The sequence below is a fragment of the Enoplosus armatus genome, chromosome 13 (genome assembly GCF_043641665.1).
Source record: "Enoplosus armatus isolate fEnoArm2 chromosome 13, fEnoArm2.hap1, whole genome shotgun sequence".
NCBI classification, from domain to species: Eukaryota; Metazoa; Chordata; class Actinopteri; order Centrarchiformes; family Enoplosidae; genus Enoplosus; species Enoplosus armatus.
The window spans coordinates 23,931,533-23,955,204 of NC_092192.1; the positions used below are offsets into that span (position 1 = coordinate 23,931,533).

General features: G+C 41.3%; 1 protein-coding gene across 3 annotated transcripts; it reads left to right on the forward strand.

Annotated features, from left to right (window-relative positions):
* The first annotated feature begins 1,616 nt into the window (after positions 1-1,616).
* Positions 1,617-21,890, forward strand: tiprl (TIP41, TOR signaling pathway regulator-like (S. cerevisiae)). Of its 3 annotated transcripts, XM_070917125.1 has the most exons (13): positions 1,617-1,675; positions 3,674-3,801; positions 4,396-4,575; positions 5,520-5,619; positions 5,758-5,889; positions 8,066-8,161; positions 8,300-8,362; positions 15,189-15,281; positions 16,323-16,499; positions 16,953-17,030; positions 18,004-18,046; positions 19,269-19,398; positions 20,477-21,890. In XM_070917125.1, the coding sequence occupies exons 2-13, from the start codon at positions 3,677-3,679 to the stop codon at positions 20,622-20,624; spliced, it is 1,365 nt and encodes a 454-aa protein (XP_070773226.1). In that variant the 5' UTR covers positions 1,617-1,675; positions 3,674-3,676; the 3' UTR covers positions 20,625-21,890. The 3 variants fall into 3 exon arrangements, with proteins under 3 accessions (XP_070773226.1, XP_070773228.1, XP_070773227.1); XM_070917127.1 differs by lacking the exons at positions 15,189-15,281; positions 16,323-16,499; positions 16,953-17,030; ... (1 more) ...; positions 19,269-19,398; positions 20,477-21,890 and adding exons at positions 8,719-8,752; positions 9,305-10,051 and having other exon boundaries at positions 8,066-8,165; positions 8,304-8,362; XM_070917126.1 differs by lacking the exons at positions 15,189-15,281; positions 16,323-16,499; positions 16,953-17,030; ... (1 more) ...; positions 19,269-19,398; positions 20,477-21,890 and adding an exon at positions 9,305-10,051 and having other exon boundaries at positions 8,066-8,165; positions 8,304-8,362.
* The last annotated feature ends 1,782 nt before the right edge of the window (positions 21,891-23,672 follow it).

The window sequence follows — 23,672 nt, forward strand, 5'->3', positions numbered from 1 at the left end:
GGTAATTCCTGCACATCCTAGTAGTAAATGCAATAGAAAAATAAATGATCTGTGGTTCCAATTTCATTATTAGTTATTACTAATTATTATTTTGAAAAGGTCTTAATGTCTTGGGGCTAGCAGGGTATAATGTAGTAAGGAGTAATATAGCTAGTTCCACCTATTTAACATAAGATTCTCAAGACCGTTGGATGACTGAGTTTCTGTTACTGGATACAGGAGATTGTTCAGGCAATTGCGTGCCAATTTATTTGAGTTTCTTTCAGCCAAAAAAAAAAAAATCATGGCCATTAAATTGCAATGTTATCAAATGTTGTTTAAATATGCAGGATAAATGCACCTTTGCTAAGGATTCCATTTAAGATAGATATGTCCTTCCAACGGCTGTAAAGTCCCCTTTGTAATGAGGTATCTGGCCTAGATTTACATTCGTGAATTTTATCTTCGTGCCCGGAACTAGGGGGTTGCAGGGGTGGGCTGTGCTAAGTGGGCTAATCTAGGTGTGCTAGACAAACTTTTGTTTCAGTTTTTCTTTCTGTTACAACTAGGTGGGTACAAAATCAAATAAATCAAGAAAGTTACTCTTATTGTTTCAAATAAAGATTAAAAAAAATATCCACTAGACATGATGGGAGAGGCAGGGGAGAGCTTCAGTTTTTAATACTTTATTTGATTAAAGTGTGCAAAAAATAATTTCTAATTCTGCTTAATTGAATTAAAGAAAGAAAACAAAAAATAAACAACTTACAGCTGTTGATATTAGGTGACTTCCTGTATGGATGATATCCGCCATCTTGTCTGCAGAAGAGGTGGGAATCATGAATCGCTTCGCTGATTCAAATCACTTCAAAAGATTCAGTAACTACGAATCAGCTCAAAGATTTGCCTCCGCTGCAGCCTAAACACACTGCCCACATTCATGTGAACACCTGATTTGGTCTGAATGTGGCCCCAGGAGCTTCTTCCTATCAGATAGGATGAATCTTCAACCAGTCAGCGGAATTACCTTTACAATAACATTATTTTTATTGTCATTGTAGGTCATAAAACAAAATTATGTGCGGCAGTAAGAGCATAATAATGAATTATTATTTAATTAGTAAAGGCTAAGGGGCATCATTAATTAATATTATAACCACTACCATTACTTTATAGACCTGCTCTACATAAAGTGTCATGAGATTACTTCTGTTATGATTCTATATAAATAAAATTGAATTGATATGTATGTTTCGCAACAGATGTATTTTTGTGTTGACGCTGCACTGTCTAAAGGCAAAGAACCTTTATTTTGAAGGGCACAGCGCAAACATAATTGATAGAGCACACTAGCCAATCAGAAGCAAGGGAGCGCTGACGGCACACCCACCAATGAAAACGAACCACTGAGTGGTAAATTTGTTTAGTCAGTAACAACTAAATTTGTAGTTTTTGTACTTTTTTGTTTTTATTTTAAAAAACGACCTGTTTGTGGTTTCTGCCTGTGTCAACTGCACCGAAAAAAACCCAAACGGTTAAAAGTACCGTGGTCCCGTAGACAGGCGGTAACAGCAGGAAACTGACGCGTGAATAAATAGCGGAACTACAGCGCGAGCGTAGCGAAAGTACCCGGACGGGTTTAATCGGCGCACTCAAGTAGCCTCCATGACAGGTAGCAGTTGACAACAACACCAAGGTAACAGATTTTCTTTCAGTTCATGTACATTGTGACACACAGTTGCACTGACTTACAGTTTTTTTTTCTGGTCATGGATGCCTTTGTCTTAAGTGTGCAGCCACCACCCAGACCGCAACACGAAATGTGGCAGAACGTAGCCGAAAGCAGTTCATGCGAGTGTTACGATTATAATTGCATTTGAGGAACAAAGTGGGGCGAAAGCAAACTCTACTACATCTGCCAACGTTACTATGTGTCATTTATTTCAGAAACTGGAAGAAAATGCATTTCGAAAGGCTTTTGATTGTTTTTTTGGGGTGAAATCAGTGTATCTCTGCAACGAGATACATTTCCCATAAGCCAATATTCTAGATAGATAGATAGATGTATTTGACAAAATGGTACTATGGGTGGATAAACAGGAGCCGAACTAATTATGAACTGATTGGACTAAGTAAATTAAAAAGATAGACTCCAATTAAAATGTGAACTGAAATGACCATCATATTGTGCTAAAATTAAAGCTGCAGTAGGCAATATTATTGAATTATAATTTAGGTTGAAATAACTAATTTTGACCATTGCATGTCATGAACAATATTTAATCGAAGGGGGCTCCTGTAAATAAAATGTGTGTCTGCGAGCACCCGTCCATTTGTATTTAGTTTCTCTGAAAATTGGACCGGGTCTGAATCAAACAACCAATCAGGGTAATCCCCTGATTTGTACAGAGTCGACATGATTGGCCAGTTATGTGCTAGCTAACCCCTGATTGGTTGTTGGATTCAGACCTGGTCCAGTTTTTTTAAGACTAAATACAAAAGGGGCGGGTGCTCCACAGACACACACTTTTTGAAGGAGCCTTTCAATAGAGTGCTGCAGGGATGACGTATTTTTGTAGGCCAATCCGGAAGTTGGCATCGCCCTGGTTCCCTCGACAAAAAGCCAGTGGGAGTTTTCTATGGATTCCCTTTTTTTATTTTTATTTTTTATTTTTTTGGGATTATTGCAGAAAATAAGCTCTGTGGCAAACAAAAGTTTATGATACTTGCACGTTTTTGTTCAGCAAGATAATCTTCACTGATGAACGCCACTTTTCATGATTTTGTTGAAGCGTAAATGGAATCGCCAGAAGTAAAAAGCTAACGTTAGGCTATAAAGGAACTACTCCACGGTCGCATTACTTCTACGTCACCACCGCTATGCTTAACTTTTAAGAGAGTATACATAGATATAGATATAGAGTATAAACACAACAAGGCTGTAAAGTCGGATGAGTGAGTAGATGACTTTCCGTATTAGGCATGAAGATGTTACTGTCCGCGACGGCCTCTGTCGTCTCATTTAGCTGCTTGTTAGCAACCACGTGTATGTCTTTTTCCACGATAAAGCAATTGCTGTTAACATCCCTACTGGCAGAGACGGTTTAGAAAGGAGATGGCGCAACTTAGCGTCACTTCCTGTATCAGTGTCACATGGGTTTCGCCACCGCCCTGCCCCTTAAGGAGACTAGTGGCAGAGTCTATTCACTCTGATGGGAGAAGCACCGAAGTAAATATTGGACCCATTTTTCACGAAATTCAGCAAGTCCTGTCGTCATTGAAGGCAAGCGTTTGGGCGCGCTTTGGATTCAAAAGCCATGTTTGTTCAAGTGTTCATTTTTCTGATGAGTTTTAATTAGTTATTTGATGCTATAAAAACTGGGTGCAACGTCATGATTGACAGCTGAGATTGACTGTGGCCAGCGGCCGTATCCGGGCAGAGTTTGGCTTCATTTTTGTACAATGTGGAGGAAGTGGAGCCGTGTCGGCCATCTTTTATATACAGTCTATGTTCACGACACAGAAGCACCAGCGTTTCTGGTGTGTTGACACATCAATTATCCGGGAAATCAAACTGCAGATCCACGAAAATCTGGCAAAGTGTGCACAGTAAGAGAAGCGACAGGGATCTCACAACACCTTAATGCCCTTATTTCAGGGCCAACCTGTTTGAAAACTCTGGTCTCTTTTGCAGTTGATGTTGGCCTCTCTGTCCACGATGATGTCGCATGGTTTCAAGAGCAGTAAGCAGGACTTTACCTTTGGACCATGGAAAGTGACTGCTGCCAAAAACCACATCATGAAATCCAAAGACATTGAACGGTGAGATGTTCCCCTCAAAGCAGGTTGCAGATATTTATTTGTCTTCTAACTTTTACTTGTTAAACACTACATTAAATACTTGACTCTTTAATGCACGACAGAAATGATGAGAGAGGGAGAGAGAGCTGATCTGCATGCGCTGTCAGGACGTGCAAAATGTCCAAACAACCCACGCAATAATTACACATTAGGACTACAAAACAAAGCAGACAGAAGATAAAGTCAGAGCCACGCTGACGAGGGGAGAGGTGCACACACGTATTTAAGCTTACACATGACAACGCATTAGATTTTCTGTAAAGTATCTAAAACAGGTGTGGTTTTTTATATGGGGGGGGGGGCATTTTGTTTGCCTTTATTTGATAGAGATAGCTTGGAGAGTTACAGGAAATATGGGGGAGAGGGAGAGACATGCAGCAAGGGGCCCGGGCCGGAATCGAACCCAGGCCGCCGAGGTACCTAAATGGTACGCGCTCTACCCGGTCCATTTACCTTGCTCTATTAATGACATTTTGCAATAAAGGAAGTACATTAGTGTCCTCTGTTGAAAGTGTTACCATTACCTGTTTTGTTTTTTTCGGTTTGTCTTTCCAGGTTAGCAGAGGAGATGAACATGCCCTCCCTTCCAGAGATGTTGTTCGGGGACAACGTCCTGCGCATCCAACACACAGACGGCTATGGCATTGAATTCAACGCCATCAATGCCCTCAAGAGAGTCAACAACATGGAGGACGCCGTCAAGGTGGCCTGTGCTCAGGAATGGCAGGAGAGCAGGCAAGAGGGGCATCACAGTGGTGGGCTGCAGGCCACAGCTTAGAGGATTAACATTTGATATGTCAAAACTGTAAAACCGCTGTGGGCAACCATCCAGACGCTGAGAGCGAAAGAAACAAACAAATGCCCTGGCATACACACAAACTCCAAACATAGTGGCCTAAACATGGATAGTAGTTTGTGCAGCCTGTTCCTGGCGTCCTGACATTTTCCTTTGCTGTTTTTTTTTTTCAAAACTCAAAAGGTCCCCCTCCATGCAGAATGAATTGCAGTCAATTTGATCACGTATTTAAGATGTTGCCGCTGATTTGACAATCAAAGGGTTAATGAGGAACATGCAGTCATCTGTGACCTTTTCACCTGTAGATCCGTTCAAGCAGTACTGCGTCCCGCGCTGCTGCAAAGAAATGGTACAAAAATACCACGGAAATAAGGTTTTTGTTTATTTTGGTGCCGGTACGTGATTGGTCCTCCGTGAAGCAGTGGTTTTCCATGTAGATTTTGATGTGTGCAGGCAAAGCTGCTGCATGCAGCTCTTAAGCTGTGGGCTGGCCACCTCTACTTTCTGATAGCCGACCCTTGTTAACCGATCATTAACTGTTAACCACCAAGATTGAAATGTACTATTTAGAATGGACGAATGTCTGTGACCCATCAAAAACAAATGTTTTCATGAGAAACGGTTTATTTTTATATGTGCAGCAGCAGCACAAACAACAACAGAGCATGAGGATTCACACATTGAATCCTCCAGCACTGAGACCGCTGTACAGAACCTTTAGTACGCATAAGAGCCTAGATCTCCCATGTATAAAAAGTGTTTTATAACTTCTTAAAATAAAGAGCCTAGCAAACAGGAGCCAGAGTTTTGTAATGGGCTAAAATAAAAAAAATAGATATTTGCAGAGACAAAGAATGTCACCTGCATTGTGTTCTCCTTCTAGAGCTGATTCTGAACACTCCAAAGAGGTGGTGAGACCCTACGACTGGACGTACACCACAGACTACAGAGGCACTCTGATAGGAGAAGGTATGCAGATAAAGGTGGGTCATTTTCAGTAATGGAATGGAACATAGTACCTTTTTTTTAGTTTTTTTGATGTGCGTTCGTTGAAAAGTCTCAGATGTGGGGAGTGATTTTTCAAAAAATGTTTTCCTTTTTGCCTGTTCGTTCATCTGAAGGTCACGAAGACGGCGGAACGCATCGACATGGAGAAGCTGAAGGCCCGGGAGCAGATCATGTTCTTTGACGAGGTGCTGCTGTTCGAGGATGAACTGCACGACCACGGAGTATCCATGGTCAGCGTCAAAATTGTGAGTGTTCCTGTCTGAACGGGTGGCGCTATCGATCCGAATAAGGACCAGATGTACAAACATTTAAAGGGGGCCTATTCTGCTCATTACATTTTGTGATTCCACTAGAGGAGCTTTGCATGATTCACAGTTCAAAAAAAGTCCTGATTTACCTCCAGTGGCCCATCATGCAGCCGCTCAGTTCACCCTCTGTCTGAAACAATTTCCTGTCTCTTTAAGGCCCCCCCCCCCCCCCCCCCCCCCCCCCCAAAAGCCCACTTTCTTCTGATTGGCCGGCCAAGTCTTTGGAAGAATTTCCAAAGGAAAAATGTAAACCTAACGTTACTAAGCAACTTTGACATAGACATAAACATCTGGTCTGTGCCTGGAGCAGCGATACCATATAAGGACATCCGTGCCTCTCTGACATCAGATAGACCCGGCGGTTGAAAAAACTGAAACGAAGCGTTCAGAGCAGTCTGAAGCCTGAGCTTTTGGCTCACAGGGATTACTGTTACATACGTTTACCTCCATTATTTGGAAACTTTGGCAGCATTTTAATATGAATATCCTATATTGTAACATTACATACACTATATTGCCAAAAGTATTCACTCACCCATCCAAATAATTGAAATCAGGTGTTCCAATCACTTCCATGGCCACAGGTGTATAAAATCATGCACCAAGGCATGCAGACTGTTTCTACAAACATTTGTGAAAGAATGGGTCGCTCTCAGGAGCTCAGTGAATTCTAGCGTGGTACTGTGATAGGATGCCACCTGTGCAACAAGTCCAGTCGTGAAATTTCCTCTCTCCTAAATATTCCACAGTCAACTGTCAGTGGTATTATAACAAGGTGGAAGCGATTGGGAACGACAGCAACTCAGCCACGAAGTGGTAGGCCACGTAAAATGACGGAGCGGGGTCAGTGGATGCTGAGGCGCATAGTGCGCAGAGGTCGCCAACTTTCTGCAGAGTCAATCGCTACAGACCTCCAAACTTCATGTGGCCTTCAGATTAGTTCAAGAACAGTGCGTAGAGAGCTTCATGGAATGGGTTTCCATGGCCGAGCAGCTGCATCCAAGCCGTACATCACCAAGTGCAATGCAAAGCTTCGGATGCAGTGGTGTAAAGCACGCCGCCACTGGACTCTAGAGCAGTGGAGACGCGTTCTCTGGAGTGATGAATCGCGCTTCACTGGCGATCTGATGGACGAGTCTGGGTTTGGCGGTTGCCAGGAGAACGGTACTTGTCTGACTGCATAGTGCCAAGTGTTAAGTTTGGTGGAGGGGGGATTATGGTGTGGGGTTGTTTTTCAGGAGCTGGGCTTGGCCCCTTAGTTCCAGTGAAAGGAACTCTGAATGCTTCAGCATACCAAGAGATTTTGGACAATTCCATGCTCCCAACTTTGTGGGAACAGTTTGGGGATGGCCCCTTCCTGTTCCAACACCAGTGCACAAAGCAAGGTCCATAAAGACATGGATGAGAGAGTTTGGTGTGGATGAACTTGACTGGCCTGCACAGAGTCCTGACCTCAACCCGATAGAACACCTTTGGGATGAATTAGAGCGGAGACTGAGAGCCAGGCCTTCTCGTCCAACATCAGTGTGTGACCTCACAAATGCGCTTCTGGAAGAATGGTCAAAAATTCCCATAAACTCACTCCTAAACCTTGTGGAAAGCCTTCCCAGAAGAGTTGAAGCTGTTACAGCTGCAAAGGGTGAACTGATGTCATATTAAACCCTATGGATTAAGAATGGGATGTCACTTAAGTTCATATGCGAGTCAAGGCAGGTGAGCCAATACTTTTGGCAATATAGTGTATATATATATATGACAGAGAATAAGGAAAAGCATAATAAATCCTCTTTTAAGATATTAAGATAGATTTTAAGAATAATCAGTGCCTAATGAACTTTTTGAACGTTCATTGACGGACGTTTCACCGAGAAGCCCAGTTCACTTTTGAAGGAACCACATTCACACTTAGAAGCTGCCCATAATGCAGGCAGCTCTTGGAACTAACCCACAGGGGTGCATTCTGGGACTGAGGGGAGGGTTCAGCGGTGGGGTTTCGTCTTTTTTTTGTTTGTTTTCTTTTTGCATCCCTGTAATATCAATGTTGCGTGCAAACTGTCTGAACAAATGCGGTTTCGTGACATGTCACTGTGTGTGTCTCTGGTTGACTTTGCAGAGGGTCATGCCCACCAGTTTCTTCTTGCTGCAGCGCTTCTTCCTACGAGTGGACGGAGTGCTGATCAGAATAAATGACACGCGACTGTATCACGAGGCAAGTTGGTTTTCCTCCAGCCGGGACGAAGTGCGGCGGAAGGTTTTAGATTTTTTTGTTTGTTTTTTAAAATGTGGCAGAAGTGAATGCACGCTGGCTGAATGCTGATGCTGCTTTTTTTGTTTTTTTGTTTTTCAGGCAGGAAAGAATCACATGCTACGAGAGTTCAGCACGAGGGAAAGCAAAATAGCAGAGCTGAAGGTGAGCTGACAATTTTTCTTACTGCATCATCTCAGCCGAGCCAAGTTACATACCTACCTGCCATCAGACCCATTTTTTTTTTTTTATTTGCATGAGAAATGGTTTATTTTTCCATGTGCAATAGCAGCACAAACAACAACAGAATATGAGGATTCACACAACTGACACACATTGAATCCTCTGGCGCTGAGGCCGCCGTACAGAACATTTAACAGCCTAGAATCTCCCGTGTAGGAAAAATGTTTCATAACTTATTAAAATAAATAGCCTTGCAAAGTAGCCAGACTTTTGTAATAGGCTACTTTTCCACAAGTCACGAGGATCCAATGACACAATTTTTTGGTCACGGTTTTCAGATGAGCCATGTGCACGACAAGGGATGTCATAACGGTAAAACAACCATAAAGTCTTTTCACCCCACTTGTGTTTCCTTTCCTCTCCGTCACTGTTGTGGCCTGTTCTTTTACACTTTCAAAACTTGGGCTTTGTTTCTTGGCTCACACGCAAAACAGTCCCAAGTCCACATCGCTGCAGATGTGGTTGCCTTCATTTCCGCTGATTTTTTTAGTATTTGCACTTTCAACAAATGAACCTGACGAGTCTTTCCTACATGACTCCACGGTGAGCGCCTGATGCCGGGTTAGATATCCATTTTTATGCCTTTTTTAATTGAGTAGAGTCTTTTGGATTTTGTCCCTTGATTCACTTCTGTTCAAAGGGTCATATACTTAATTCACATTCACGCTTGTCTATATCAGCATGTATTTGAATCAAAATATTTATAACATACATTTTAAATGATATTCCTCACCAGACTTTTGCGTAAAGCATTTGTTCGAATGTGCATTAAAAGTCCTGACGATTTTAATATGCCAAAGTTCCCTGTGGTGCACGGTGTTTTACTGTGGTCATTTTTAACACAGATGTGACTCTCTCCCTCAGAATGTCCCTGCCGCACTGTACACCGATCCCAACGAGATTGCCCAGCACTTGACCCTGAAGCTGACGGAGTGTGAGAAGCTGGAGCTCCCCGTGATGCAGCCTCAGACAGCCGTTGATGAGGTCCTTCAGTGACCAGTATACTGTCGTACTAATGAACGGCCCACGTTGATGTGTTGCATGATGATAAACCGGAATAGTAGTCTTAAACCATATCCTTGACCTTACAGTAACATAACTATTGATCTCCCCTTCAAATATCTGTACAGGAATAGTTTTTATATGTGACCATTATGATGGTGTGTTCTTAAAACTGCAACCTTTAGACAGTTTCAGTGTGTTCACAGTGCAGCTTGATGCACTGTAATATCATAGAAACTTTATCCCCAGTGAAATACTTTGGTCTAGCCTCTGGCTTTGTTCATATTTGAACTGATTTTGTTTTATGAGACTTTTTTTTTTTTTTTTTTTTCCACTGTCAAGTTGATCAGCCTTTTTGACACAAGGCTTGGTGACGTAGCCGTTTCCATGCTTGTAATATCAGTACATCGATAATGTGGTTTGTAAAAAGCTACACGACACGGCACTGTATTTTCTGAAGTCAAGGTCATCAAGAATTTCTGTAAATATGTCTACTGTATTTTCTACGGTGGCTTGTGGAAGGTGAAGAAGCTTGTTTTTCCATTTGCAAGTCAAACGCCTCCAGAATCTATGTGAATATGTCTTACCATATGGCCAAATAAATTTTGTTTGTGCAAATGTAGCTAGCTTGCCTTGCTTGTGTTGGACCTTGTTTTCTTTTGAGGATACAGGTATCTACCAATAATAATAATATTATTATTATAGTTCAACATTCAAGCATAGTCAAATTTCATCCAAGCTAAAATCAAATGGTATCATCAGAGGGAATTATTAATAATTACTATACATAACTAAAATATGGAATTATTCATCCAGCAAAAGATAATTCCCCTGAGGGTGTGTGTAATCACAAAGAAAGAGCAGAAACATTTTTTAAAAATGCATCAGTTGCACTTATTTTGACTCAATCCCATATACACCGTCCTGCTGTTGGAGATACCCGCTAGAGCACCAAATGTGGATTCATCCGCCTCTGAAAATAGTCCTCTTGTTGGAGTAACGTTTGCTTAAAAACTACAGTGTCCAGAGGCCTGTACTACGAAGCAGGATTTGAGGTTAGCCAGGTAATTTAAGGATTACATCCCCATGGTAATTTATGGCACAAACCTAACCTGCTCAGGAGCAGATTACGTTCGAGATAACGGGTCGTATAAAAGGCACCACCTACTGACCAATCAGTTCTCTTGAAAAACGGCATCACCAACCACAGAAGATCCTGTGGAGCTCAGGGTGCGGATCTTGAGAGGGTCTCTAAGGGGGGCAGAGTGTTGAGAGACCGGGCAAAGCCCTTTGGCTTTCACTGACGGTGTTTTACAAGAGAGATGTAGATTCTAGTCGGAGGGAATGACTTATGTGTGCATTTCATCATGCTTTTGTATACCGATACCGTCCTACAGCAGAGACTGACTGAAGCACTAAAGCCTTGCACTTGTACTTATAAGATATGAAAGTAAGCCCACTCACTGCTTTGAATTATGTTTTTATATTTATGTTTTATTTGCTCCCAAGTCCGTTTGAATCACTTAGGGTCGCAGCTAACAGAATAAGGCTACAACTGTCTACACAACACATTAATTTAAGAATATGCCACTCTGCTGCCAGTAGACGTGTCCATGTTTGTGATTGGTCAGGATTTTAGTGTAGGTTGCCTTTTCACTGGCAGTATATGAGTACTTGACGAATCAACGAAAGGTTAGACCTCAAAAATTGTAACTCATATTATATTTATATTTATCGGACAGAAAGGAGGGCGTGGGGGAACATTTGAATATATATGTCCAAGATGTGCGTTAACATCTCAGAATTAATTTACACCTTTTCCTATCTTATTGTGTAACACTACTAAATGGTAACATTAGAGAGGAAGTGGTTGAATGCTAACGTTGGCTGTTGTTTAGCTAATGGGCTATCAAACATGTTTTTGGATAATGAATGATGAAACCAAGCAACAGGGTATAACATTTCTCACGTCCAAAGTTGTTTGTCAATATTATACTGTTACGGATGTGTTGAATTTGATAGCCTATACCTATGTGATCCTTCTTTGCTATTGCTTTGCTAATATTTGCTCTAAATTATATAGTGCATGTTTACAACGGTTTCATGGCGCTAATGACTTACAGTAAGTTATGTGTGTGAAACAGCCACAAATGTAACTTACCTAACTGTTACACTGCAACTCTGCACAACCCTGCTCATACGCTGTATAATTTTTGATGATTTGACTTCAAATGTAAACAAGGAAAATATGAATATTTCACCATAAATGTAATTCAAAAACAGAATTGTGAAGCCTACCAGAAATATTTTAACTTTGGTGTTTGTTGTAATTGTGTCTCTTTTATCAATTAAGTGCTTATTTAAGTGCAGCAAGAAAAAAGTATATACTCAGAAATAATTATGTGGGGTAAGTTCATCTTAAATATTAATAGAACTATTACTGTATTACTGAATTTTGGTATGAAAACCAAAAACATTTTATGGTGACCAAGTATCCTATATCATAAATAGATGTATTTGTAACAAACCAAACTGCTGGAAAATCGGTTGAAAGATCAGCGAGTTATGATGAATTTTAATAGCGGATACACCTCCTGCCTCGGCGCGGCTTCCCCGTACCAATATGGCAGACGCGTTGACGCAATGCTGCAATGTACAGCAGCGGCCAATGAGGTGTCTACGTGTATATATCCTCTATGCGGGCAATATGGCGCACACTCATACGGACGCTCTCTTCTCACACAGCCGCCCAATCGGCTATCGCTTCTCCTGACAGCTGGCCAATCAGAGCGCCCGCATCAGGCTGAAAACTATTCAACATGGAGACAACAGTTGAGAAGCTTGAAGCGATGGTAAGCACAGTGTAAAACTATTATCTTCTGTAATATCTCTTTCTGAAATCGCGCTTATCGGCGTTCGACGGTTCCAGAGACGACCAGCAGCTCATTAATTATCGACGAGTTATTTACACGAGATGCCTATCGCAGTGAGAGCAGTCAGGTCGTGGTTCTCTTTGTATTAGCAAGCAATTCAAACTCCCAGTTCGTTTGCTCCTTTCAACAGGCCTGTCTGCATGCCGAACACCTAATATTACAACCTCGTTTATAACCCTCCAACTTACTATATAACTGTTCTTATTAGAATGGCGGCCATTGCGTCCAGCGTAAGGCTAGTTCAGGCGTGTGCTTTCCAAAGCGGCCTCCTGCTGTCTTCAACCTCTCAGATACACAGCTGTGGTTTATATATATATATATATATATATATATATATATATATATATGTATATGTGTGTGTGTGTGTGTGTGTGTGTGTATATATATATATATATATATGTGTGTGTGTATATATATGTATATTTGTATATAAATATAGATGTATATGTATATAAGTGTATAAATACATATATACATATATATATATATATATATATATATATATATATATATGTGTGTGTGTGTGTATATATATATATGTGTGTGTGTGTATATATATGTATATTTGTATATATGTATATAAGTATATAAATATATATGTATATGTATATAAGTGTATAAATACATATATATATATATATACATATATATATATATATAAGTATTCCCGTAAACAACAACAAGAAGCCAGCTGTCTGTTAACACAGCTGGGCCCTGGTTCGGCATGTGTCCAGGTTAGAATGTGGACGATTTTGAGTCCAGCTCTTTCGGTTCTTTCGAAGCTGGTTTAAAAATTCACCTGGAGCCGTTTTGTCAGAGCAACAGGTCTGTGAGCCCCAAAACCTGCAAAAAGCGCAGGCTCATTGACAGCAGTAACGATCATGACCAAGACGTTTAAGGGGTGAACCACACACATGAGCTCACGTCAAATACAAACGGCTCACATTAATAAAGACTTATACTTATTAAAGCTACAGTAGGCAATATTATTGAATTATAATTTTGGTTGAAATAAGTTTGACCATTGCATGTCACCAACAATATTTAATTGAAGGGCCTTCTTTAAATAAAATGTGTGTCTGTGAGCACCCACCCCCTTTGTATTTAGTTTTTTTTTTTTTTCTAAACTGGACCAGGTCTCAATCAAGTGTGTTTGTGTGTGTGTGTTTTGGTTCATCTCTTCCAAGTGATTCACACTCCAATCCAGAAGGTGGAACGTTTTTTTATTTTTATTTTTCAAAATCTAAGTCCAGTTGATTCCAAAATGACATGTCTTGACATGAACAAGTTTCCTTCTGTTTTGATGATTAAAAATCAGTGTCTGAAAATGAAAAGGAAATGTAAAATGACCAAGTTCAAGTCATTTCTTTAGAGAGGGAGAAATGTGAAATAAATAGCCAGAATTACAAAATGAACTGCTTTACCTAAAGATGCTGAAATGCATTGCTAGAAAAGCTGGAAGCCGGACTGTGAAATAAACCATGGTTTTCACTTCTATTGTCATTGTTACGAGTTTCGATTTCATGCGGTTTCCCACAGCTGTGACACCACTCCAGTCTCTCAGGGGAAGTCCAGTCTTTAGGTCCCCTGTTGGGGGAGGTCGGGGTCCAGCAGAGACCAGTACAAACGCGAGATGCAGTAAGATGCATGTTGAGTTAAGCTTATTTTGCTCACGTACTATTGTCAAGGTCAAGCATTAAAGCTACAGCAGGCATTATTATTGAATTGTAATTTTGTTCTAAATAACTAATTTTGACCATTGCATGTCACCAACAATATCTAATTGAAGGGCTCCTTTAAAAAAAATGTGTCTGTGAGCACCCGCCCCTTTTTGTATTTAGTCTTTTAAAAAACTGGAACAGGCCTGAATCAAACAACCAATCGGTTAGCTAGCACGTAACTGGCCAATCACATCGACTCTGTACGAACAAGGGCTTCTACAGAAGGCTCCACCTCAATGAAATATTGTTAGTGACATGCAATGGTCAAAATTTGTTATTTCAACCGAAATTATACTTCAACAATATTGCCTACTGTGGCTTTAACTTTCGCAAAAAAAAAAACAACAAAAAACCCCAGTAAAGACCCACTGAAAGCAGCGAGACTCAAAGTTTGCCCCATTCTTTTTTCCGTGGGACACAATTGAATCGCTTCGCAAGCGGCATTGTTGGGATTCCCGGTAATGCAGGACCTGGCCAGCGATGCGGAAAAAGGGAGGGAGAGTCGAAACTTACACATGTTGAACTTGCATCGCGAAGTGAGGGTGAAATTCAGCCGTTGGCAGGTGCTCTGACTTCATTGCACTACTGTATCAGACAGCTAGCAGTGCAATAGTATTGTCAAAGCATCTGAAAACTGCAGAGACCAGCTGCACGGACTTCACGTTTCTAACCCGTACTGTAACCAATGGCTACAGTGAGACCCATTACCTTTTTGCCTGCGTTAAAACTCTGCTTTTTTTATCCACCGACTTAATAAGCCTTTTCAGTTGCACATTGTTGTTATTGTTGATTTTGAAATTCTGTGAGTCGCATTCTATTTCATATCAGAACAGCAGACATTGGACAAAGAACATGTTTTATTAAGGATGGAAATGTTTACTTCAATAAATACCATTTCCTGTGAAGTACATTTTATACACGTAAACTGCATTTATGAGTAGGGGCTGGGTATTTGAGCATTGGTATTGGATTTCTGATCCGACAGTTCCTGATTTTAGAACTCATTTTGCCAGTTTTAGACAAAGTTCCTGTCCAGCCAGGTCAATTTTGCCAATGCACTATCAAAAGAAATAAAGCAGAGTGTCATTGCAGTTCCTGAAGTCAGAGGCAGACCTGGAATACATCGAGAAGCGGCTGAAGCTGGACTTCATCAACAACACTGCGGAGAATGGATGTCCCGCTGAGGTTGGTAACTGAACTGCCGCTGCCTGCACCGATTCAACAGCATCTGCGGCCTGCAGGACATTAAATAGCTACTGTAGTACGGACGCAATATAGATTGGATGGACAATATTTATTGGCCAGTATCTGACTGTTGCTGATGAATCATAGTCAGTTCAGTGGCTGATAACCCTCAATATAAACAGTTCAGGGCACATAGAAGTGGCTAATATAAACTGAGAACAAAAGGAGCACAAAGTACAAACGTAATACCATGTACATATTTAACATAAATGGGGTTTGTTTTCATAATCCAAAGAGTTGGAAATATTGCATATTCCAAAGTTGGAATATTTAGTTTCTGTTATGTTTCATTCCATACATTAAAAAATGAAAGCTTCAAAAACCTTCCCTTGGTAATTTTTAATACTTTGCAATTAGAGATTCTAAAGAGGTAATGTCCATCATTCATTTGAACCATTTGGCTTTGTCTGACTAAAGACTGCCATTGAAAGTCCAAATTCAAAGGACATGTATCATGTATGTATATATATATATATCTCCAGATTCTCCCCCAGCTGTGTTTATTAGGGGACAGGTCTCTCCTACCACTGGTTTTATATATATATATATATATATATGTCATATATATACGTATATATGTATGTATATATATATATATATATATATATATATATATATATATATATATATATATGGTTTATAACCACCCACTGATACTTTTGATTACTCGTATCCATAAAGGACAAACATTCCCATTCCCACACTAAATGATGAGAAGTATCAGCTTAATTTTTACACTTTCCAAAAGTATTTATTATCCAGGAGTCCTGTTTATTGAAGTTTAACCAGTCTATAATGATACTTGTGTACAATTTTGTGGTGTACATTTAAATTCTGTACTGGAAATCCCATATTTTCTACCTTTTTATCATCAGTTCAGATTTTCAGTTCAGTTCAGAGACTTGCTATGCAATGACAGTTAACAATGTACGCGTTGAACATTGAGTCTGTACAGGCTAATGACTGACGCCGTGCCTGCAGGAGAACCCGGTGGTGATGCTGGAGAACCTGAGGGCCATCAAGGCAAAACATGCAGCCCTGTGCTCGCAGGTGAAGGAGATCGCAGCCGCACAGAAGGAGTCCATGGACTCCATCAGAAACAACCTCGGCACTGCCATGGAGCTGATCCAACACTTCCAACAGACCACTGATGTGGAGGTAACCCCACATGAACAGCACGCTCACTATTCAAACACTTCCGTATGTTCTCCCACTGTATACAGAGGAGAGTGTTTGCCAGTGTTGACTTCTGATGGACATGATACCTGTCAGAGAGGTCAAAGGTATGTGCAGCCCTAAGTATTAGGTAGAGCTCATCAAAATACGCCCGGCTCATGTTTGAATAAGAACCTGAGTCACTTCTACGTCAAATGTCAAAAAGCATTCTGACGAGGCCTTTTCAGACACGGAATATGTAACATCAAGGTTCATTGAAATCTAAGTTGTAGCCCCTTCATAATAGACACACAGAACACACAGTATGTACAAATGTGTCGAAAATGAACACGAGAGGAGACGATCTCATGCTGCAAATCACAGTTTGCACGTTCGCAACTTTGGTGGTCAAATATTGCACATCATTGCAGCTATCCCCCTGTTAACATGCCGCAGGTTCAGCCGCTGACCGAGTCGGTGCGGGAGTCGGCGGAGCTCCTGGGTTCAGCTCCCGTCAGTGAGGCCGCAGCAGAGGTAAGACGCCGTCGGCTGCCTTTTATGTTCATTGCTAAACCTTTGCGACGAAGTCAGCATTTCCTTGGTTGCTTCACAATAAAAGCCTTCCCGTATATAATATAATTAAAAATGGCGAGCCGGGCCCAGGAGTTCATCGGGTCAACCGGTTGCTTTTTACATTGCTATAAAGTTACCTTCAATTGCCATGCCAACTTTTCCTGCTGTATTTTCCGCCATTGTATCAGACCTCGTTCTGAACAGGCCGTGCATGCGCATCTGCGTTCGTAGAGGTAGGGTTAACAGCCAATAGGAACGCCCTTCTCTCTGAAACGACCTGTGATTGGCCGAAATCTCCCGTCACGGGCTAGATTTTCATTGGCCTGAAAACAGAGCCACGAGGAGGTGCAGAAGTCTAGTTTCCTCTCAGACCACTTGGCTGTATAACATTATAAAAATGACATACTGTAAATTCTCAAATCATTGACTGGGCCTCAACTACAGCAAAAATAAACCCCAAAAACCCTTTTTTATAGATATATCCAAAGTCATGACGTCACATCCAGGCTAGCCTCAATTTCACAAGCTTCTGTTATTCAATACAATCTCCATCGCATTTATTTCGTCTGTTTTCCTGGGGTTTACTTTTACGCATGAATACCTTCGGAACTTTAACATATTAAACTAGAGACCATCTTGTGATGCTGTGCTGTTACTTAGCTATGCGGCATGGATCTGGCGTTGGTAAACGGTAAGCTAGTTAGTGTCGCAGAGCCAAATAAAATATAGGAACATTACAGATAGTGACGTTATACTAAATATTATTGTAAATCTCAGTAAATCAGTGTGGTGTATGTCACGTCACTGTTTTGGCTCGCTTGCGCCTACAGACTGCGGGCACGAGCAACAGGATGCTGACTGCTGTTCGCACCACGGCTTTCTGAAAACTCCATGTAGAACCTTTTTTAAAGAAAAGATGAACGTTTTCTTTCAGGTGCCTCCTGCTGTGGGAGCGTCTGGCCAGCAGCAACCACCGAGTGAGTCTGTTACCTTCTACTCTGCTCTGAATAGAGATGGCGAGGTCGGTCTGTCCTCTGGTCCATTTTGTCAGTTGGTCCACCACTCAACTGGAGCAATCGACAAGTCAAAAATTTTCCTGGAAAGAACTACATAATTTGGTAGTAATTATTATAGGAACAAATAGAAACAACGCTCCAAGACAATTGGAATTCAGTGATAATGACGAGGAGAAAACCAAACATTTGCTTTATCCATGGACCAAACCAATTGTGTGTTATTCTGTGCAGCTGAATTCCAATCTTGTTTGACTCCAGTAATCTTTGTAATTGTTCAGGCTGTTTATGTCCTTCACTGGCAGACTGCGAAACCAGCAAATAGAAGAAAATGACCTGTGAGAAGAATAGAACGAAGTGTTTGATATTATCTCTGCTCTGTCCAAAATCTAAATCTTCATTTTGTGGATACACTGAAGTCCAAAAATGTATCATCACAAACACTTCATCACCTAACCCTAGATCACAGCAACAAAATCAAACTATTTAAATTCCTGAGGCTCAACGAGATTTATTTTTCTGCCTCCAGGGCTGCGGTCGGTGTTGCCGCCACAAGGAATTGTGGGACGGCATTATCTCCTTTTCCTTTTGGTGATGGTCCAGTGTACCCTATGCTAAAGAAAAGAAGGGAAGCACTTAAGCGCCTTTCCTTAGCTTTTAGAGAATTCGACCAGCTCTCATCATGGCTGCCACCGAGATACTTCCGGGTCATTTCACCCAGTTCGGAACCTTCCTGAGCTAGCAAGGACTGTTCGATCACAGCCCAGGGCCTCTATTGTCAGACTTCAATTTTTGCCCGCCATTTTGTTTTGTTTTTTCAACACTGTAATTTGACTTGGCAACTTGTCAGGTACTGCAAGAATAAGTTTTGAAAAAAATCCCTAATCTGAAAATTGATATGAAATAACTAAACAACTAACGAAATAACAAATAACGGAACAAGTTATTAAAGCATAATAATATGTTAATGTACATATTTACATTTACTGTGTGGTAGGTTTCCATCATGCAGATACTTTAGGTTTAGAGGTAGCTGCCTCTGTGGACTATTCAAGAGTTGTGTGGGCACTGTGATCGCCTCCATTGGCCTCAAATCTCAAGAGACAGATCTCAAAATCTAGACAATCTTTATGGACAGATACCATCAGAAGGAAGTGAGAAATGATGTGATTTTGTAATTCCGCAGGCTGCGAGTACGAGGAGGTGAGTGAAGCAACGTTGGAGGCGGTTCCTCCCAGTGTGCTCTCCAACGTCAAGCTGGCCGACCTCAATGTGTTCTACAAGCAGCTGCAGCAGCACCTCGGCAAGGCTAACAGGTCAGAGAGCGGCCACAATGAGCCTGGTTTAACCACACTTCCTGCTGTTGCCGAATTATTTCTACTGTCTAGCGGTATCAAAAAACAAAATGCCAGTACAGGGTCCCAGATCTTATCAAACACACCTCCTCTATCTTCCTTATAAAATCTCCAGTCTCTCCAGATGCAACGTGTTTGCCGTTTCTTCAAACCACAAATCGTACGTGGGTACAAAGTCCACTTTCCAAACTCGCGAGATTAACTTTTTTGGCAATCACGATCCCAAACAAAACAGCAATTTTTTTTTCATACTTATTAGCAAAAGATAAGGAGCTAGTTGCTCCAAGGATGAGCTATGAGCGGATCAGATTCCCAATCAGTGGCGTGGCGTGACTTTTCCACCAGGTGGGGCTACTAAATCTTGGCATGCTCTCTGCCATACTGTCACGTAATAAAAAAAAAACTGCTGAGTGTCGCTACCACGTTTTGGTGTCATTTACGGGCGCGCTGCTTCTGTCCTCTGAAATCTTCTCAAACTCCGACACAGACAACAAAGTTAGGCATATGCTTCGTGATGTAATCTCGAATCTGTAAATATCTTTTTTTTTTAAACTCGACGCAGGAATATTGTAAACAGTCCGTAACTGTGCAAACGGTCACCTATATTACAGATACCTCTCAGTTTCCAAGTGGAGAAAACAGTATCATTCAGGCCAGGTACAAAGGAATGATTTTCACAACGACAAAGCTGTCACTAAAGTATGACTTATTAACTGTAGTGGGGCTATTGAGAAGAGAGGGCAAGGAGGTCTTTTTTTCAAAGCAATCGTTCTATGAGCAACCATGCTGGGCAGGAGTCTGTGGTAGAAAGGGGGTGCCCCAGAAAGAGGTTCCCAAAGTTGTGACTCCCGAAGTGACTGCGCTCAAGTTGTACAACATGAACCAAAATTAAAAGAATTATGAATCAAATATTTTTTTTAATGGATTTGCTTGATTTGATTTCAAGGACTCCTATTGAAATGATCAGTTACTGCAGAAGGAAAAGAAGGCTCGTGTAACCAGCAGCGCCTCTCTCTCCGTTTCCTCTTGTGCTCTGTAGCGGCTCCCTCAGTGTGCAGAAGATGAAGCAGTTGAAGATGAAGGTGAGCGACGCCAAGGTGAAGGTCCTGCAGCACCTGTCTTTGGTCGAGCTGGACAGGAAAGGCCACATTCATCTCGCAATGCGAGGTGGATCAACAACCTGTTGATAAGGGTGGGTTTGTTGGAGTTGGCTGCTCCCTCCGCCTTGTTCCACTTGACCTGGAGTATGGAGGGTAAGCTCACCGAAGGATCGAACTGCAGAGAGGCTCTGGGGGGCATGGCTAGACCAGGACGCAACCCAGGCCACCAGATTGTCATGTTTTCAATCCGGATGCTTTTTACTGTTGCAGTTTCAAATGGCAACACAATTTTTCTCCCCGTCCAGGTCATAGTTTTAATTTGCCCATTGTGCTCCACCTCCAAAGTTTCACCCAACAAAATGATGGGTGTGCTCAGTTGCACCTCTAGCACCCAACAGTGATGTCACAGGATCCCAGAGTACACCTGTACATCACCGCAGCAGCGCGAGAAGTCAACAAAAACAAGATTTTTCAGGGGGTGTTAAGTTAACTCTTTAACTAGTCACATGATCAAAAGTGGACCAGATGTGCCACAGCTAACACTGGTGGGGGGGTGGTTCTGACTGTAGACTAGATTGATCTCATTGAACCACAGGGACTGTGGGTGGCTTCTGACAGTGGGGTCAAGGCTGGTCTCTGCTGCTCCACTGACACTATCTATCTGCCATGGCCCCCATGTCAAAGTCATATTTTCCCGTCTTTCGTGATCGACGTTGCAAAAGTTTCACATGGATGTGCTGTTTATTCCTCACGCGGTCTACGTGAAAGGGCCTTTAGAGAACGCGTACCAGTACGGTTTCGGGGGCACTGTCCGAAATGTGTTCTTCAAACTGTCAAAAACTTAAGATGTCTGCTCAGGCTCATATTCTTGTACTTATTCTTTAATCAGATATTTCTACAGGATTAAAAAACCCCAAACATGTTTGTATTTGTAGCGTGGGTATCGGCACAAGTGTTGAAACATTTCATACCCCGAGCCCTAGCTCTGAGTGGTTTAATTTAGTGACGTCTTCTTTTGTCCTACAAGTGACACGTTTTTGTAACTCTAGAAGTCAAATCATTTGAGTTGTAATAAATGCATGGACATTTATGGCCATTTTGCATCTGCCATATAAGTAATACTGATATTCCTGTATTATACATCGTCTCGAAAAGGAGCAGCGTTGACTGGCTGATGTAGTTTCTAACAGTCAAGGTCACATCAAGGGACAATTGAGGGGGGGGCTCTAAAATTGTACACTATGGGCTGTTAGAGGGGACAGGATGTAAAATCAGATGGTGTCTTTTGTATATCATTTTTATTTGCATATGTCTAAACAGCACAATGTAAAATAAAAACACTTTTGCAGACGGTGTTTGTTTCTAATGACTCACCCTGCTGCACACAAAAGATTGTCTGTGTACAGCAAAAGGACTTTGGAACAATATCGAATACATTTTTTTAACAATTCAAATGATTAACATTTAAGATTTTCATTTAAGAATAACAAACCTTGCTTAAGAACAGCAAACTTGTAATAGTGCACTACAAGCTAAACATCCTTGGAAATACAAACACTAGCAATGAAACAAAGCTGCAGTTTCAACGCGCATAAAAGAACATTTTCCATTTTTTGTTGGCTCACGAAGAGTCCCGCTCTGACACAGTCCTCTATTCACAGAAATACAGAATGGAAAAGGCACAGTTAATGAACAGTTCTATCAAATACCATCAAGCTTTGGGCTTTGACTTGTTTGCAAAACCAGAGCTCTTGGCAAACTGTTAGACTTAGCATTATTTCAGTCATTACTAGCATCAAATATACAGGGGGGGGTGTTATGGAAAACAAGGTCAGTCTAGTCTTGCAGCAAGAAAGCGTCAATGTATTTCAAATTTACGTACGAGGTGACGTTGTGTTTCCCGTGTTAATGATCTTTTCATTTCAATTTATATCTTGGATGCTTAATAAACATTACCAGTTGAGACATTGTTTTCAGGCGGCGGCCCCCGGTCATCACTGATCTCCTGCTGGGCGTGCTCCATCATCACCAGCCGGCCCTGCAAACAGCTGAAACCTAGACATGAGAGGCACTCTTAGTATATTTTTCACGGGGGCTTAAGGCTTTACAAATAAAAAATATAACGTACATGCATTTAATGAATTTCTGTGATCCTGCGATTTCAGAAGTTTATATCTTGATTTCTTTATTATAAAGCCAGGCTGCTTGGACTATTAATGTGTGATAGTGAAATAAGTGAAACATGTACATAGAATTGCGTCCCTAAAAATACAAGGAAACATCATCTGATACATTGCAATATCCACAGGAAATCGATAATAGAACATTTTATACACAGTACTAGTTTTACAAATTTCCTGCAGGTATCAAGGTCACTATTTAGGTTCAATGTACAGTTAATTGTTGCTGTTGGTGGTGCAATGAATATCATGAAATATACATAAAGATATTTAAAGAAGTGGGCTACTTTCCCCCCTTTTTTGTAATTGTATGTGGGTGGGGGTCGTCAGTGTGTGTGTGTGGGGGGGTGATGTACTGTTTACAAAGAATAAATAATAATAAAATTATTTCGCGTCTATTAGCGTACAAATACGTAAATACAAAGGGGTGGGTGCTCACAGACATACATTTTTTTTTTTTAAAGGAGCCCTTCAATTGGATATTGTTAGTGACATTCAATGGTCAAAACGTTGTTCGTTCATTCCCAACATGGATAGTGAAAGGAGAACTGCACTTGTTTATCTGAAATGATCTTTTAGCTTCTCGTTGTCCATATCGGCCATGTTTTCTCCTAGTGTGAGGGAGGTGACCCAACATAACGCTTGTAAATTCCGTCGTGGAGGACGGCAAAAAGTTAAAAACATTTTAACTTTGGACGACAATGAAATGGGTGACAAATGAAAGGAGCCCCGGATGCAGTGTGTTAGTGAGGGGTTGTTCCAATCACAAGCCTCCACTCCACTCTTCGGTATTACTGAAAATCATATCCAGCCTTTAACCCTGCGCCCGTCTGTGCTTGATACTCACAGTGCGGTGACCCCTTTACTTGGCCCTGGGCTCGTTATGGTGCCCTCCGCTGCAAAGCCCTGCAGCACGTCATCTAGTGTTGAGTGAGCTCTGAAAAAAGGAACACAC

Excerpts from the sequence above, each read along its gene's own strand:
- tiprl (XM_070917125.1), top strand. The coding sequence starts at position 3,677 with ATGTTGGCCTCTCTGTCCACGATGATGTCGCATGGTTTCAAGAGCAGT. Across the intron at positions 15,282-16,322 it reads AGAATGGATGTCCCGCTGAG|GAGAACCCGGTGGTGATGCT; the intron begins GTTGGTAACTGA and ends CCGTGCCTGCAG. Across the intron at positions 16,500-16,952 it reads AACAGACCACTGATGTGGAG|GTTCAGCCGCTGACCGAGTC; the intron begins GTAACCCCACAT and ends AACATGCCGCAG.